The sequence below is a fragment of the Coregonus clupeaformis genome, chromosome 7 (assembly GCF_020615455.1).
Source record: "Coregonus clupeaformis isolate EN_2021a chromosome 7, ASM2061545v1, whole genome shotgun sequence".
Taxonomy (NCBI): Eukaryota; Metazoa; Chordata; class Actinopteri; order Salmoniformes; family Salmonidae; genus Coregonus; species Coregonus clupeaformis.
Window position 1 is genome coordinate 50,312,229 of NC_059198.1, and position 17,093 is coordinate 50,329,321.

Genomic DNA, 17,093 nt, shown 5'->3' on the forward strand with positions numbered 1-17,093 from the left:
TGCAGGCACATGCCAGAGGATGTTGCATTTTGTGGTCTGGATACTTGCTAGACATATTGATGATGCTGACTTGTTTTGTTGAATAAACTAAACTAAACCAAAAAACTTCCTTGATTAATGGTTGAAGCTTAATCAAAACCAATCTCAGCAGTTTGGTTTTCCCCAATGACATCCATTTTATTGTTGCTATAACCGTTTCCAGGAAGCTGTACATTAATAACGCTTTTGCGCTCCGCTCCATCTGGTCCAAACGAGTGTCCGTAGTAGCAACCATGGCACTGTTGTTAGGATTATTCACAGGACTTTGTTTTACGGTGATTTGTGTTATTGTGCGGCTTCTGATTGTGATTCGTTGTGGATCAAAATGTAAACCGGGAGAGAAAGGTCCCGTCTGCGTGCTTGTCGTTGCTGGATCAGGTAACGACTTTGTAAAAGTAGAGGCTAGCTAGCTAGCTAAGCTAGCAGCAGGTAGTGAAGCGTCCGAGCCAATCCTTTGCTTTTTGGGAATTTATTCATCTTTATCAATTACTAGGCTTTACTCTTTACTTTACACTCAAGTGGCATTTCTTGCTGCTTTTATGCTAGCTATTAAACTACAGAGTAGTAATAAAGATTCGCTTTGTTTAGGTAGCTAGGTAACCTAGTTATTAGGGCTGACGTCACCCAATAACAAACATAATGTGGCCGGGGAAGATGACCAAAGGAGACCAGCCTAAAGCTAAATGTATTTTTTTTAGGCAGTTACATTATAATGCACAGTCAGTGTTTTATGTCAAAACATCACATTTTAACTTTCTTTATAAACACTATTGGCTTATCTGTGAGTAATTGTAAATTGCACCTTAATACGGATGATACTGTTTTGTTCTCTAGTGCCCTCTCTGTGAAACACGCCAGCTTGCTTTACATTCCATAGAAAACTCCCTTGTTGACATTAAAGTTTATGTTATCCAAATCTCATAATATTGACCCCACTGCCTTGCATAATGTAGCCTATAGGCTAGCTTGAGTGCAGCACCAATTGATTGATACGTTTTATATTTTAAAACGCATATACAGTACCAGTCAGAAGTTTGGACACACCTACTCATTCCAGGGTTTTTCTTTATTTTTTACAATTTTCTACATTGTAGAATAATAGTGAAGACATCAAATCTATGAAATAACACATGGAATCATGAAGTAACCAAAAAAGTGTTAAACAAATCAAAATATATTTGAGATTCTTCAAATAGCCACCCTTTGCCTTGACAGCTTTGCACACTCTTGGCATTCTCTCAACCAGCTTCATGAGGTAGTCACCTGGAATGCATTTCAATTAACAGGTGTGCCTAATTAAAAGTTAATTTGTGGAATTTATTTCCTTCTTAATGCGTTTGAGCCAATCAGTTCTGTTGTGACAAGGTAGGGGTGGTATACAGAAGATAGCCCTATTTGGTAAAATACAAGTCCATATTATGGCAAGAACCGCTCAAATAAGCAAAGAGAAATGACAGTCCATCATTACTTTAAGACATGAAGGTCAGTCAATCCGGAACATTTCAAGAACTTTGAAAGTTTCTTCAAGTGTAGTCGCAAAAACCATCAAGTGCTATGATGAAACTGCCTCTCATGAGGACCGCCACAGGAAAGGAAGACCCAAAGTTACCTCTGCTGCAGAGGATAGGTTCTTTAGAGTTAACTGCACCTCAGATTGCAGCCCAAATAAATGCTTCACAGAGTTCAAGTAACAGACACATCTCAACATCAACTATTCAGAGAAGACTGCGTGAATCAGGCCTTCATGGCCGAATTGCTACAAAGAAACCACTACTAAAGGTTTCTTTAGACACCAGACGTGCTTGGGCCAAGAAACACGAGCAATGGACATTAGACCGGTGGAAATCTGTCCATTGGTCTGATGAGTCCAAATTTGAGATTTTTGGTTCCAACCGCCGTGTCATTGTGAGACTCAGAGTAGGTGAACGGATGATCTCTGCATGTGTGGCTCCCACTGTGAAGCGTGGAGGAGGAGGTTTTATGGTGTGGGGGTGCTTTGCTGGTGACACTGTCTGTGATTTATTTAGAATTCATGGCACACTTAACCAGCATGGCTACCACAGCATTCTGCAGCGATACGCCATCCCATCTGGTTTTGGCTTAGTGGGACTATCATTTGTTTTTCAACAGGACAATGACCCAAAACACACCTCCAGGCTGTGTAAGGGCTATTTGACCAAGAACGAGAGTGATGGAGTGCTGCATCAGATGACCTGGCCTCCACAATCCCCCAACCTCAACCCAATTGAGATGGTTTGGGATGAGTTGGACCACAGAGTGAAGGAAAAGCAGCCAACAAGTGCTCAGCATATGAGGGAACTCCTTCAAGACTGTTGGAAAAGCTTCCTCATGAAGCTGGTTGAGAGAATGCCAAGAGTTTGCAAATCTGTCCTCAAGGCAAAGGGTGGCTACTTTAAAGAAATATAGTTTGAATTGTTTATCACTTTTTTGGTTACTACATGATTCCATATGTGTTTCATAGTTTTGATGTCTTCACTATTATCCTACAATGTAGAAAATTATTTAAAAAATAAAGAAAAACCCTTGAATGAGTAGGTGTGTCCGAACGTTTGACTGGCACTGTAGATAAACGAACTAAAACACAGAGAATTAACCTTGGTTTCTTATTTAGAATAGTCCTGCTTGACCTTTGACTACAGGAAGAAGATAGTACAGGTGACACTCATGCCAGTTCTAAATGATGGTGAAATGATCTATCTGTCTCCTCTGATTTGTGCCAAACTGCTTTTAGGTATAGGGCTGCTCAGTCCTTCAGGATCTATTACAGCTTGACATCCTGGTTTAATTAAGACTTTTAATACAGGACCTGTTCATTGTGAAATGTACTTGTAAAATCTAAGATTTTTGCTTTGTGGATATACTTTGTTTAAACTGTTTTGGATTATTGTAACACAGAGCAACATTGAAAAGAGACCCGGGGGATAATACTAGTGCTTGCTTCCATTGACCATGTAGCCTGCGTTACATCTATGCATTCACTGTGGTTTTTCTTCAGGGGGACATACCACTGAGATCCTGCGCCTGATGGAGAGTCTCTCCCAGTCCTACAGCCCAAGACACTATATCATCGCAGACACGGACAAGATGAGTGAAGACAAGATACGCACCTTTGAAAACGCAAAGAAAGACACTGGTTCAAAAGGCCAGGTAGGCATACAGCCTCTTGCAAATTAACTAGCGTAGTTCTTGAGTAGCCTATTTCAGACACCGTCATCAGCTTTCCTTTCAAAATATGGAAAAACATGGACACGTTAAGGTCTAAAGATGCATTGTTACCATTATTTGAAATATGAATTCCTCTCTGTTGCAATGATCTTTTATGAGTGCAGTTCTATTCAGAACGTCTATGTTTGTTAATTCTCGTTGAGATGAGATTCTGATCAGTAGTGTAAATCGAGTTCTCAGTGCAAGTCTTATCCTCACCACCAGATGGCGTCAACTCCTTTTTTTATTTTATTTGGTGTGACAAAACTTCCCATCACTTGCTTACTTGCCGTTGAGCTAGATTTGTCTCTGTGTAGTCAGCATTGCTTATGGCACCTGTCCCTGCTGTAACGTGTATCTTTTAGCCTACTTTGTCCTATCAATTGGCCCTGTGAGATTTTAAGCTACCCTTCTCATTTCATCACTTCCCTCCCCGTCAAGTTTACCATCCAGAGGATCCCTCGTAGCCGTGAGGTGCGTCAGTCCTGGAGTTCCTCTGTGGTCACCACTCTGAACGCCCTGCTCTACGCCATTCCTCTGGTGTTCAGGCTCAGGCCAGACATGGTAGGTTGAATCATAATGTAATATCTCGTATAGCCTAATTAGGCCTGACATGGTACTTTAGATCTACAGGACGCTGCTGTACCCTATCCCATTGAGTCTCTCTCAGACCAGACATGGGAGGTTTATTCGTAATGGAATATAATCCGTCCAGACATAGTTGGTTTAGGATACAGCCCCCCAGTGTGCAACCATAGCCTGGTCCCAGATCTGTTTGTGCTGTCTTGCCAACTCCTATGGTGGATCGCCATGCCAAACAATCACCATAGGAGTTGGCTAAACAATAGATCTGGGACCAGGCTATGGTACCATTCTCCCGACTTCATTTTCAGATACCTTTGCTACCACATCGTTATCAACGTTTGTCTTCCAGGCGTTAATCTACAATGTTAAACATTTCACGGCCTTCAGTCTTCTCACACTAGTCAAAGTCCCTCACAGTTTGTGTGTAAAATGTCTTCCCGTTCTGTCATATTCATTACATGTTCATGATTCATGGGCCTTTCAGTGGTCTGTCTGTGTCTGTGTTTGGAGGAAACCAGTTTCACTCAACTCAGAAACGTAGATTTGGTTCTTTATAACTCTTATTGTAGGCCTAGATATCAATTCATGAGTTCAGTTCTTTAATATGTCTTGTCATTTTGCTAATGTGAATAAGGAATAATGAAGCATAATGCTATTAAAAGAATTGATAGGCTGCATATGTCTTCAGTTTAAAATTGGAGGGAGAGGGAGGGAGAGATCTTGACATTTTTGTTCATTTACATCGGTAAGGTTTTTTTTTCGGCTGTTCAGGCACACAAACATTTTTCTCGAGGCAAGCCGAAGTCGGTAGCTGAAGTCTACGCCAATTCGTCGGTGATTGGTCAACAGTAGGGATTATTCAATAAAGTCTTTGTCATTCAACGAGAGACGACTCATTTTCATGCACACGTTTTCATTGAGAAATACTGCACCGAACATCTTAGGTAGATGTAAAATTACACGACTAAGATCTCTTTAGACAAAAAACGTCAACTCAATAAATTTATTAATTTTATCTTAAATTAATTCAGACTATTTTGAGGAAGTGTATACTGGCTACGGCTTCTCAAAATGGACAAACAGTACTATTGCCGCTTTTTTTCTTGTTTTTCAAGCGAAGGTGTTTTTAAGGGAGTGTGGAGCACACTCGTTCGGTTCGGGTAGCCGAGCTCGGTTCGGCACCAGCTGATACTTTAACTCTGCAGCTCCGCTCTGGAAGAGGAAGAGGGAGAGGGGAGACGGATGGTCAGGTCCCCCCCCCTCTGTCTCTTGGGACAACAGGGATGCAGAGAGAGAGAGAGAGAGAGAGAGAGAGAGAGAGAGAGAGAGAGAGAGAGAGAGAGAGATATAAAGACAGAGAGAGAGATAAAGACAGATAGAGAGATAAAGACAGATAGAGAGATAAAGACAGATAGAGAGATAAAGACAGATAGAGAGAGAGAGAGAGAGAGAGAGAACAACAACAACTTCTGTTTGCTAGCATAGAACTTGGTGACGTAATGCATTCCAGAATATATTTAGGCTGTATACTGACGTAGGTAGTTTTATCTCAAGACTGGTTTCAGAGAAGGAAATATATTTTCTTATTTTGGAAGCAGTTCCAATAGTGCCAACGCTAACAAAATGGTGACTTGATCTGGATACTTTTGAACTTTGCTGGTAGCCCAGAATAAGGTATTTCTTTTCAGGGTCTTGCTTATAATAAAACCCTTTACATTCATGAATAGTAACAGCATTGTGGGGAGAGACTATTGATTTATTTTAATTGCGTGTGTGTCACTCATTCTGATATCACTGCTGTTTAAACCTCCAGGCATCTGTAGGTTGACTGTGGGCCCCAATCGCAGTCGGTCGGTATTTCGCTGTTCCATCTGTTCAAACAGAGCCTCGTTGACATCTCCACGGTAACCCAAACCCTGTCTCCACTCCAGCTGTCAAAAATAATAATAATGGTAGTAATGGTAGAAAAGTGACATTCAGACGTTTACGTCAAGCAGCTGTTTAAACCGCCAATCTATCAGTGAGACAGTCTAATGCATGTAGTCTGGCTGTCTGGGGGGGGGGGGGTTCCTGTTCCACTACAGCCCCGTCGATGAGAATGGGGACGTGCTCAGTCCTCTTTTTTTTTTTCCTGTAGTCCACAATCATCTCCTTTGTCTTGTCTTGGTCACGTTGAGGGAGAGGTTGTTGTCCTGGCACCACACGGCCAGGTCTCTGACCTCCTCCCTATAGGCTGTCTCATCGTTGTCGGTGATCAGGCCTACCACTGTTGTGTCGTTGGCAAACTTAATGATGGTGTTGGAGTCGTGTCTGGCCACGCAGTCGTGGGTGAACAGGGAATACAGGAGGGGACTGAGCACGCACCCCTGAGGGGCCCCCGTGTTGAGGATCAGTGTGGCAGATGTGTTGTTACCTACCCTTACCACCTGGGGGCGGCCCGTCAGGAAGTCCGGGATCCAGTTGCAGAGGGAGGTGTTTAGTCCCAGGGTCCTTAGCTTAGTGATGAGCTTGGAGGGCACTATGGTGTTGAATGCTGAGCTGTAGTCAACGAATAGCATTCTCACGTAGGTGTTCCTCTTGTCCAGGTGGGAAATGGCAGTGTGGAGTGCAATAGAGATTGCATCATCTGTGGATCTGTTGGGGCGGTATGCAAATTGGAGTGGGTCTAGGGTTTCTGGGATAATGGTGTTGATGTGAGTCATGACCAGCCTTTCAAAGCACTTCATGGCTACAGACGTCAGTGCTACGGGTCGGTAGTCATTTAGGCAGGTTATCTTGGTGTCCTTGGGCACGGGACTATGGTGGTCTGCTTGAAACATGTTGGTATTACAGACTCAGTCAGTGACATGTTGAAAATGTCAGTGAAGACACTTGCCAGTTGGTCAGCACATGCTCGGAGTACACGTCCTGGTAATCCATCTGGCCCTGCGGCCTTGTGAATATTGACCTGCTTAAAAGTCTTAACCACATCGGCTACGGAGAGCGTGATCACATAGTCATCCAGAACAGCTGGTGCTCTCATGCATGCATTCCTACATGCTGTATATCTTGGTATCTGGCTTTGTGACAAACTCTCATTTAAAAAACATGTCACTGAGCTGGTGAAGAAGTTGAAGTTCAAGGTTGGTTTCTGTGGTCCTCTGTAGCTCAATTGGTAGAGCATGGCGCTTGTAACGCCAGGGTAGTGGGTTCGATCCCCGGGACCACCCATACGTAAAAATGTATGCATACATGACTAAGTCGCTTTGGATAAAAGCGTCTGCTAAATGGCATATTATTATTATTATTATATTTTACAGAAACAAAGTATGTCTGACTTTTGTTAATAGGAAGGAAATTGTCCAGGCCACTTTTATGTCTATTTTAGATTCTGGGGATATTATCAATATGCATGCAGCAGCATCTACAGTTAAACCACTAGATGCTGTTTTCCATTGTGCCCTTAGGTTTATTACTGGAGATGGTTCTAGAACTCACCATTGGGCCCTTAGGTTTATTACTGGAGATGGTTCTAGAACTCACCATTGGGCCCTTAGGTTTATTACTGGTGATGGTTCTAGTACTGGGCCCTTGGGTTTATTACTGGTGATGGTTCTAGAACTCACCACGGGGGTTTATTACGGTGATGGTTCTAGAACTCACCATTGTGCCCTTAGGTTTATTACTGGTGATGGTTCTAGAACTCACCATTGGGCCCTTGGGTTTATTACTGGTGATGGTTCTAGAACTCACCATTGGGCCCTTAGGTTTATTACTGGTGATGGTTCTAGAACTCACCATTGGGCCCTTGGGTTTATTACTCGTGATGGTTCTAGAACTCACCATTGGGCCCTTGGGTTTATTACTCATGATGGTTCTAGAATTCACCATTGGGCCCTTAGGTTTATTACTGGTGATGGTTCTAGAACTCACCACTGGGCCCTTGGGTTTATTACTGGTGATGGTTCTAGAACTCACCATTGTGCCCTTAGGTTTATTACTGGTGATGGTTCTAGAACTCACCATTGGGCCCTTGGGTTTATTACTGGTGATGGTTCTAGAACTCACCATTGGGCCCTTAGGTTTATTACTGGTGATGGTTCTAGAACTCACCATTGGGCCCTTGGGTTTATTACTCGTGATGGTTCTAGAACTCACCATTGGGCCCTTGGGTTTATTACTCATGATGGTTCTAGAATTCACCATTGGGCCCTTAGGTTTATTACTGGTGATGGTTCTAGAATTCACCACTGTGTTTTGCATCAAAAAGTGGGTTGGGCCTCTTTGTATATAAGGAGAGAGTAGCATTCTCTTGTGTTTATCTCCAAAGCACTCATGCAGTAACTTCCTATGTATCTATCATTAATTCAATTTAGAATTACAAATGACCAAACCCGGTCTCAGGCTTGGATAACACTGGAGGCCCCTTCGGTCTCCACAGAGTTGGCTAAAGCTGCTTTTAGTTTTTCTGTGCCGTTTATGTGGAACAACTTACAGAGCTCTCTGAAAGGAGATGTTCTGGACCCCCTGGGTCAGTTCAGAGTAATGATCAGAGACCTCTGTGTTGATAAATGTCTGTTTTTCTTATGTTTTGTAATTGTGTTCGATGTATTTATGCAGGGCTCATCTGTAAAAGAGACCCTAACCTCAGTATGACTTCCCTCTAAAAAAAATAAAAAAAAATGTTGGTGAGAAGTTGAGGGAGGGGCCTGAGGAAATTCAAAGGCAGAGCTATGGAAGCAAGGACTGACCATCCATGATATCAAAAGTATAGTTGTAACCATGTTTTGAGGCTATATCGTGTCTGTTTACATTTACTGTACATTACATTACAAACAGAGTAAAAAAACAAACGTACGTTTTGGGTTCTGATGGGGTACGACAGTTGAACTAAGCTCATGAGGCATTTGTAAGTCATATTCTTCAAAAATCAATGGGTGTGTGTATACATCATTATTTTACAAGTCCAAAAATGGATGTAGCAACTAAGGATCCCAGCTTTAAAGAGGTTCTGGTCTTACTTTCACAGATGTCTCTCTCCACATTCAACCATGAACCATACTGTATCAGTCGTACAGTATTCATCATGGACCTCGTCACTGCTGCTTGACACTGGCAGTGACCCAAATGCCACCCTATTCCCTATCTAGTGCACTACTTTTGCCCAGGGACCATATAGGGAATAGGGTACCATTTGGGACACAGACGGTGACCTCGCTGCCGGGAACTTGAGCTGCAAGGATGTGAAATATGTTGACGCCAGGAAGGGTTATATATATCACACCTGTATTACCCTTAACGCCAGGAAGGGTATATATATCACACCTGTATTACCCTTAACGCCAGGAAGGGTTATATATATCACACCTGTATTACCCTTTAACGCCAGGAAGGGTTATATATATCACACCTGTATTACCCTTAACGCCAGGAAGGGTTATATATATCACACCTGTATTACCCTTAACGCCAGGAAGGGTTATATATATCACACCTGTATTACCCTTAACGCCAGGAAGGGTTATATATATCACACCTGTATTACCCTTAACGCCAGGAAGGGTTATATATATCACACCTGTATTACCCTTAACGCCAGGAAGGGTTATATATATCACACCTGTATTACCCTTAACGCCAGGAAGGGTTATATATATCACACCTGTATTACCCTTAACGCCAGGAAGGGTTATATATATCACACCTGTATTACCCTTAACGCCAGGAAGGGTTATATATATCACACCTGTATTACCCTTAACGCCAGGAAGGGTTATATATATCACACCTGTAATACCCTTAACGCCAGGAAGGGTTATATATATCACACCTGTATTACCCTTAACGCCAGGAAGGGTTATATATATCACACCTGTATTACCCTTAACGCCAGGAAGGGTTATATATATCACACCTGTATTACCCTTAATAAGAGACTTCTCTGCTGCTGCTGTGTGCAGAGAAGATTTAAGAATTGTATAACTCATTTCCTGCAATTCTACACATTTTGCCAAAGGGTGGAGGCAAATGTAACTGATTATCAATGGGCCCCACCCAGGTCGGTAATTCCACCATGCTTACCACAAGTTTAGATAGCTGGCCGCTAGATTAATTTACCGATCTGAATAAAAAGTTTATGCAGACCAGTGGAGGCTGCTGAAGGGAGGACGGCTCACAATAATGGCTGAAACGGAGCCAATGGCATCAAACACAATGTTTGACGTATTTGATACTGTTCCACTAATTCCGCTCCAGCCTTTACCACGAGCCGGTCCTCCCTAATTAAGGTCCCACCAACCTCCTGTGACGCAGACATGGGCTAATTGAGTGACTGCTGATGCACAACCACATTATCTGTGTATTCTAATTCTCAGCAGTAAGTTGAGAGCCTGACTGAGTTCCCCCCTGCAGCCCTGTGTCTCCACAGCCGTCTGGCTGTATATTCCAGACCCTGCAGCCCTGTGTCTCCACAGCCGTCTGGCTGTATATTCCAGACCCTGCAGCCCTGTGTCTCCACAGCCGTCTGGCTGTATATTCCATACCCTGCAGCCCTGTGTCTCCACAGCCATCTGGCTGTATATTCCAGACCCTGCAGCCCTGTGTCTGCACAGCCGTCTGGCTGTATATTCCAGACCCTGCAGCCCTGTGTCTCCACAGCCGTCTGGCTGTATATTCCAGACCCTGCAGCCCTGTGTCTGCACAGCCATCTGGCTGTATATTCCATACCCTGCAGCCCTGTGTCTCCACAGCCGTCTGGCTGTATATTCCAGACCCTGCAGCCCTGTGTCTCCACAGCCGTCTGTCTGTCTTCCTGTAATTCCCAAACCCTACAGCCTCACTCTCCTCTATCCCTACCCCCTCTTTCCCCCTCTCCTCCTTCCCAGACCATACTCCTCTCTCCTCTATCCCTACCCCCTCTTTCCCTCTCTCCTCCTTCCCAGACCATACTCCTCTCCTCTATCCCTACCCCCTCTTTCCCTCTCTCCTCCTTCCCAGACCATACTCCTCTATCCCTACCCCCTTTCCCTCTCTCCTCCTACCTAGACCATACCCTCCTCTCTCCTCTATCCCTACCCCCTTTCCCTCTCTCCTCCTACCCAGACATACTCCTCTCTCCTCTATCCCTACCCGCCTCTTTCCCTCTCTCCTCCTCCCCAGCCCATACTCCTCTCTCCTCTATCCCTACCCGCTCTTTCCCTCTCTCCTCCTTCCCAGACCATACTCCTCTCTCCTCTATCCCTACCCCCTCTTTCCCTCTCTCCTCCTTCCCAGACCATACTCCTCTCTCCTCTATCCCTACCCCCTCTTTCCCTCTCTCCTTCTTCCCAGACCATACTCCTCCTCTCTCCTCTATCCCTACCCCCTCTTTCCCTCTCTCCTCCTTCCCAGACCATACTCCCTCTCCTCTATCCCTACCCCCTCTTTCCTCTCTCCTCCTTCCCAGACCATACTCCCTCTCCTCTATCCCTACCCCTCTTTCCCTCTCTCGGAGAGGCTCGGGAGTGTCACGCTGTATAAACATGTGCTTATCTCGCTCTCTGTCTCTCTCCCCCTCGCTCTCTCCTCTCTCTTCTCTCTCTCTCTCTCTCGTTTCAGGTGCTGTGTAACGGCCCTGGGACCTGCGTCCCCCTGTGCACGGCAGGACTCCTCCTGGGCCTCCTGGGATTGAAGAAGGTCCTGATTGTCTACGTTGAGAGCATCTGCAGAGTGGAAAGCCTGTCGCTGTCCGGGAAGATCCTCTATCACTTCTCAGACTACTTCTTTGTGCAGTGGTCCACCCTGAAAGACAAATACCCCAAATCAATTTACCTAGGAAGGATAGTCTGACTCTGAATAGACTATCTGGAAAAAAGACTTCCTTTGTTCTTACAAATGGGAACACTTTGCTCAGATAAATCATGTTTAATAGGTTGCTTGCTTGATGGACATTTTTCTACAAACTTCAATGCAGATGTTTTGGAACATCGAGCCTTACATATAATAACAATGTAAAGATGTTTTGGACCAGTTGAATGTGTTATGAAATGGTACTTTAATTTATGGTGCAGTGTAAAGAAATACTGAATGGAATTCATACCAAATATGTAGCTACGGTATATCTGGCTTGAACGCCGACTTCGAGCCAGGCCTAATCACTCAACATCAGTGCCAGACCTCACTAATGCTCGTGGCTGAATGGAAGCAAGTCCCCGCAGCGATGTTCCATCATCTAGTGGAAAGCCTTCCCAGAAGAGTGGAGGCTGTTATAGCAGCGAAGGTTGGACCAACTCCATATTAATGCCCATACTTTTGGTCATTTAGTGTATGTAACTGACTCAACACACACAGACCATATCTTTTAATATCTGAGCCCTTCTGGCCTCTTACTAAGTCGAGAGGTATAGCTGAACATTTAGGAAGCTTGACCATAACTCAATAAAGGACTTTATGAGAATAGATCATCCAAATATATTAAATGAGACTTTACCAAGAAGTGAAGCAGAAGATAAGACTCTGCTCCTATATGACTCTGCTGCTATATGACTCTGCTCCTGTATGACTCTGCTCCTATATGACTCTGCTCCTATATGACTCTGCTCCTATATGACTCTGCTCCTATATGACTCTGCTCCTATATGACTCTGCTCCTATATGACTCTGCTCCTATATGACTCTGCTCCTATATGACTCTGCTCCTATATGACTCTGCTCAGCTTCTATATGACTCTGCTACTATAAGACTCTGCTCAGCTCCTATATGACTCTGCTCAGCTCCTATATGACTCTGCTCCTGTATGACTCTGCTCCTATATGACTCTGCTCCTATAAGACTATGCTCCTATATGACTGCTCCTATAAGACTCTGCTCCTATATGACTCTGCTCCTATATGACTCTGCTACTATATGACTCTGCTCCTATATGACTCTGCTACTATATGACTCTGCTCAGCTCCTATATGACTCTGCTACTATAAGACTCTGCTCAGCTCCTATATGACTCTGCTACTATAAGACTCTGCTCAGCTCCTATATGACTCTGCTATTATATGACTCTGCTCAGCTCCTATATGACTCTGCTCCTGTATGACTCTGCTCCTATATGACTCTGCTCCTATATGACTCTGCTCCTATAAGACTCTGCTCCTATATGACTCTGCTCCTATATGACTCTGCTACTATATGACTCTGCTCCTATATGACTCTGCTCCTATAAGACTCTGCTCCTATATGACTCTGCTCCTATATGACTCTGCTCCTATAAGACTCTGCTCCTATATGACTCTGCTCAGCTCCTATATGACTCTGCTCCTATATGACTCTGCTCCTATATGACTCTGCTACTATATGACTCTGCTACTATAAGACTCTGCTCAGCTCCTATATGACTCTGCTCCTATAAGACTCTGCTCCTATATGACTCTGCTAATATATGACTCTGCTCCTATATGACTCTGCTCCTATATGACTCTGCTCCTATAAGACTCTGCTCCGATATGACTGCTCCTATATGACTCTGCTCCTATAAGACTCTGCTCCTATATGACTCTGCTCAGCTCCTATATGACTCTGCTCCTATATGACTCTGCTCCTATAGGACTCTGCTCCTATATGACTCTGCTCCTATAAGACTCTGCTCCTATAAGACTCTGCTCCTATATGACTCTGCTCCTATAAGACTCTGCTCCTATATGACTCTGCTCAGCTCCTATATGACTCTGCTCCTATATGACTCTGCTCCTATATGACTCTGCTACTATAAGACTCTGCTCAGCTCCTATTTGACTCTGCTACTATATGACTCTGCTACTATATGACTCTGCTCCTATATGACTCTGCTCCTATATGACTCTGCTACTATATGACTCTGCTACTATAAGACTCTGCTCAGCTCCTATATGACTCTGCTCCTATATGACTCTGCTCCTATATGACTCTGCTACTATATGACTCTGCTCAGCTCCTATATGACTCTGCTCCTATATGACTCTGCTCCTATAAGACTCTGCTCCTATATGACTCTACTACTATATGACTCTGCTCCAATATGACTCTGCTACTATATGACTCTGCTACTATAAGACTCTGCTCAGCTCCTATATGACTCTACTACTATATGACTCTGCTCCTATAAGACTCTGCTACTATATGACTCTGCTCCTATAAGACTCTGCTCAGCTCCTATATGACTCTGCTACTATATGACTCTGCTCCTATATGACTCTGCTACTATATGACTCTGCTCCTATAAGACTCTGCTCAGCTCCTATATGACTCTGCTACTATATGACTCTGCTCCTATATGACTCTGCTCCTATATGACTCTGCTACTATAAGACTCTGCTCAGCTCCTATATGACTCTGCTCCTATATGACTCTGCTCCTATATGACTCTGCTACTATATGACTCTGCTCAGCTCCTATATGACTCTGCTCAGCTCCTATATGACTCTGCTCCTATATGACTCTGCTCCTATAAGACTCTGCTCCTATATGACTCTACTACTATATGACTCTGCTCCAATATGACTCTGCTACTATATGACTCTGCTCCTATATGACTCTGCTACTATATGACTCTGCTCCTATAAGACTCTGCTCAGCTCCTATATGACTCTGCTACTATATGACTCTGCTCCTATATGACTCTGCTACTATAAGACTCTGCTCAGCTCCTATATGACTCTGCTCCTATATGACTCTGCTCCTATATGACTCTGCTACTATATGACTCTGCTCAGCTCCTATATGACTCTGCTCAGCTCCTATATGACTCTGCTCCTATATGACTCTGCTCCTATAAGACTCTGCTCCTATATGACTCTACTACTATATGACTCTGCTCCAATATGACTCTGCTACTATATGACTCTGCTACTATAAGACTCTGCTCTGCTCCTATATGACTCTGCTCCTATATGACTCTGCTCAGCTCCTATATGACTCTGCTCCTATATGACTCTGCTCCTATAAGACTCTGCTCCTATATGACTCTGCTCCTATATGACTCTGCTCAGCTCCTATATGACTCTGCTCCAATATGACTCTGCTCCTATAAGACTCTGCTCCTATATGACTCTGCTCAGCTCCTATATGACTCTGCTCCTATATGACTCTGCTCCTATAAGACTCTGCTCCAATTTGACTCTGCTCCTATAAGACTCTGCTACTATATGACTCTGCTCCTATATGACTCTGCTCAGCTCCTATATGACTCTGCTCCTATATGACTCTGCTCCTATATGACTCTGCTAATATATGACTCTGCTACTATATGACTCTGCTCCTATATGACTCTGCTAATATATGACTCTGCTACTATATGACTCTGCTTCTATATGACTCTGCTTCTATATGACTCTGCTCTGCTCCTATATGACTCTGCTCAGCTTCTATATGACTCTGCTCAGCTCTTATATGACTCTGCTCTGCTCCTATATGACTCTGCTCCTGTATGACTCTGCTCTGCTACTATATGACTCTGCTCCAATATGACTCTGCTCTGCTACTTTATGACTCTGCTCCTGTATGACTCTGCTCTGCTACTTTATGACTCTGCTCCTGTATGACTCTGCTCTGCTCCTATATGACTCTGCTCCTGTATGACTCAGCCCAGCTCCTATATGACTCTGCCCAGCTCCTCTACCAGGTGAACAGGTGGAGTGTTGAAGATTATGAAACCACTGTACTTCTGTTCTAAACTATTGCCTGTAAACCTGACACTGACAAACTGCATACTTTCAAACAAGGTCCCTTTATACACACCGCAAAGGTTGAATGACATTGGAAGATCGTTATCTCAACAAAGAAAACAGCATTGTGTGTGTGTGTGTCATGCCCTTGAGCCTCCTCTATTCCACCTTGAATGGTGGCAAAGGATCAATACTGCTTATTATGGACTCATTATGGAGGCTATACCCCTGTATGTATATATATATATATCCTCCCTATCCCTGTATGTATATATATATATATCCTCCCTATCCCTGTATACAGTTGAAGTCGGAAGTTTACATACACTTAGGTTGGAGTCATTAAAACTTGTTTTTCAACCACACCACAAATGTCTTGTTAACAAACTATAGTTTTGGCAAGTCGGTTAGGACATCTACTTTGTGCATGACACAAGTAATTTTTCCAACAAGTGTTTACAGACAGATTATTTCACTTATAATTCACTGTATCACAATTCCAGTGGATCAGAAGTTTAATTAATAATTTGAGTCAATTGGAGGTGTACCTGTGGATGTATTTCAAGGCCTACCTTCAAACTCAGTGCCTCTTTGCTTGACCTCATGGGAAAATCTAAAGAAATCAGCCAAGACCTCGGAAAAAGAATTGTGGACCTTCACAAGTCTGGTTCATCCTTGGGAGCAATTTCCAAACGCCTGAAGGTACCACATTCATTACATTTTAGTCATTTAGCAGACTCTCTTATCCAGAGCGACTTACAGTTAGTGAGTGCAGACATTTTTCATACTGGTCCCCTGTGGGAATCGAACCCACAACCTTGGCGTTGCAAGTGCCATGCTCTACCAACTGAGCTACACGGGACCTAGTATGCAAGTATAAACACCATGGGACCACGCAGCTGTCATACCGCACAGGAAGGAGATGCGTTCTGTCTCCTAGAGATGAATGTACTTTGGTGCAAATCAATCCCAGAACAACAGCAAAGGACCTTGTGAAGATGCTGGAGGAAACAGGTACAAAAGTATCTATATCCACAGTAAAATTTGTCCTATATCGACATAACCTGAAAGGCCGCTCAGCAAGGAAGAAGCCACTGCTCCAAAACCGCCATAAAAAAGCCAGACTACAGTTTGCAACTGCACATGGGGACGAAGTTCGTACTTTTTGGCCATAATGACCATTGTTATGTTTGGAGGAAAAAGGGGGTTGCTTGCAAGCCGAAGAACACATTTACATTACATTTACGTCATTTAGCAGACGCTCTTATCCAGAGCGACTTACAAATACCATCCCAACCGTGAAGCACGGGGGTGGCAGCATCATGCTGTGGGGGTGCTTTGCTGCAGGAGGGACTAGTGCACTTCACAAAATAGATGGCATCATGACGATGGAAAATTATGTGGATATATTGAAGCAACATCTCAAGACATCAGTCAGGAAGTTAAAGCTTGGTCGCAAATGGGTCTTCCAAATGGACAATGACCCCAAGCATACTTCCAAAGTTGTGGGAAAATGGCTTAAGGACAACAAAGTCAAGGTTTTGGAGTGGCCATCACAATGCCCTGCACTCAATCCTATAGAAAATGTGTGGGCA

The 17,093-nt window shown here is 43.7% G+C and overlaps 1 protein-coding gene across 1 annotated transcript; it reads left to right on the forward strand.

The window, feature by feature from the left end:
* Positions 1 to 255: 255 nt before the first annotated feature.
* LOC121569944 (UDP-N-acetylglucosamine transferase subunit ALG14 homolog) lies at positions 256 to 12,021 on the forward strand. The gene is made up of 4 exons (XM_041881300.2): positions 256 to 417; positions 3,056 to 3,207; positions 3,706 to 3,828; positions 11,425 to 12,021. The coding sequence occupies exons 1-4, from the start codon at positions 273 to 275 to the stop codon at positions 11,653 to 11,655; spliced, it is 651 nt and encodes a 216-aa protein (XP_041737234.2). The 5' UTR covers positions 256 to 272; the 3' UTR covers positions 11,656 to 12,021.
* The last annotated feature ends 5,072 nt before the right edge of the window (positions 12,022 to 17,093 follow it).

Coding starts and splice junctions, on each gene's coding strand:
- LOC121569944 (XM_041881300.2), top strand. CDS start 273: ATGGCACTGTTGTTAGGATTATTCACAGGACTTTGTTTTACGGTGATT. Junction 418..3,055: donor GCTTGTCGTTGCTGGATCAG/GTAACGACTTTG, acceptor GTTTTTCTTCAG/GGGGACATACCACTGAGATC. Junction 3,829..11,424: donor TCAGGCTCAGGCCAGACATG/GTAGGTTGAATC, acceptor CTCTCGTTTCAG/GTGCTGTGTAACGGCCCTGG.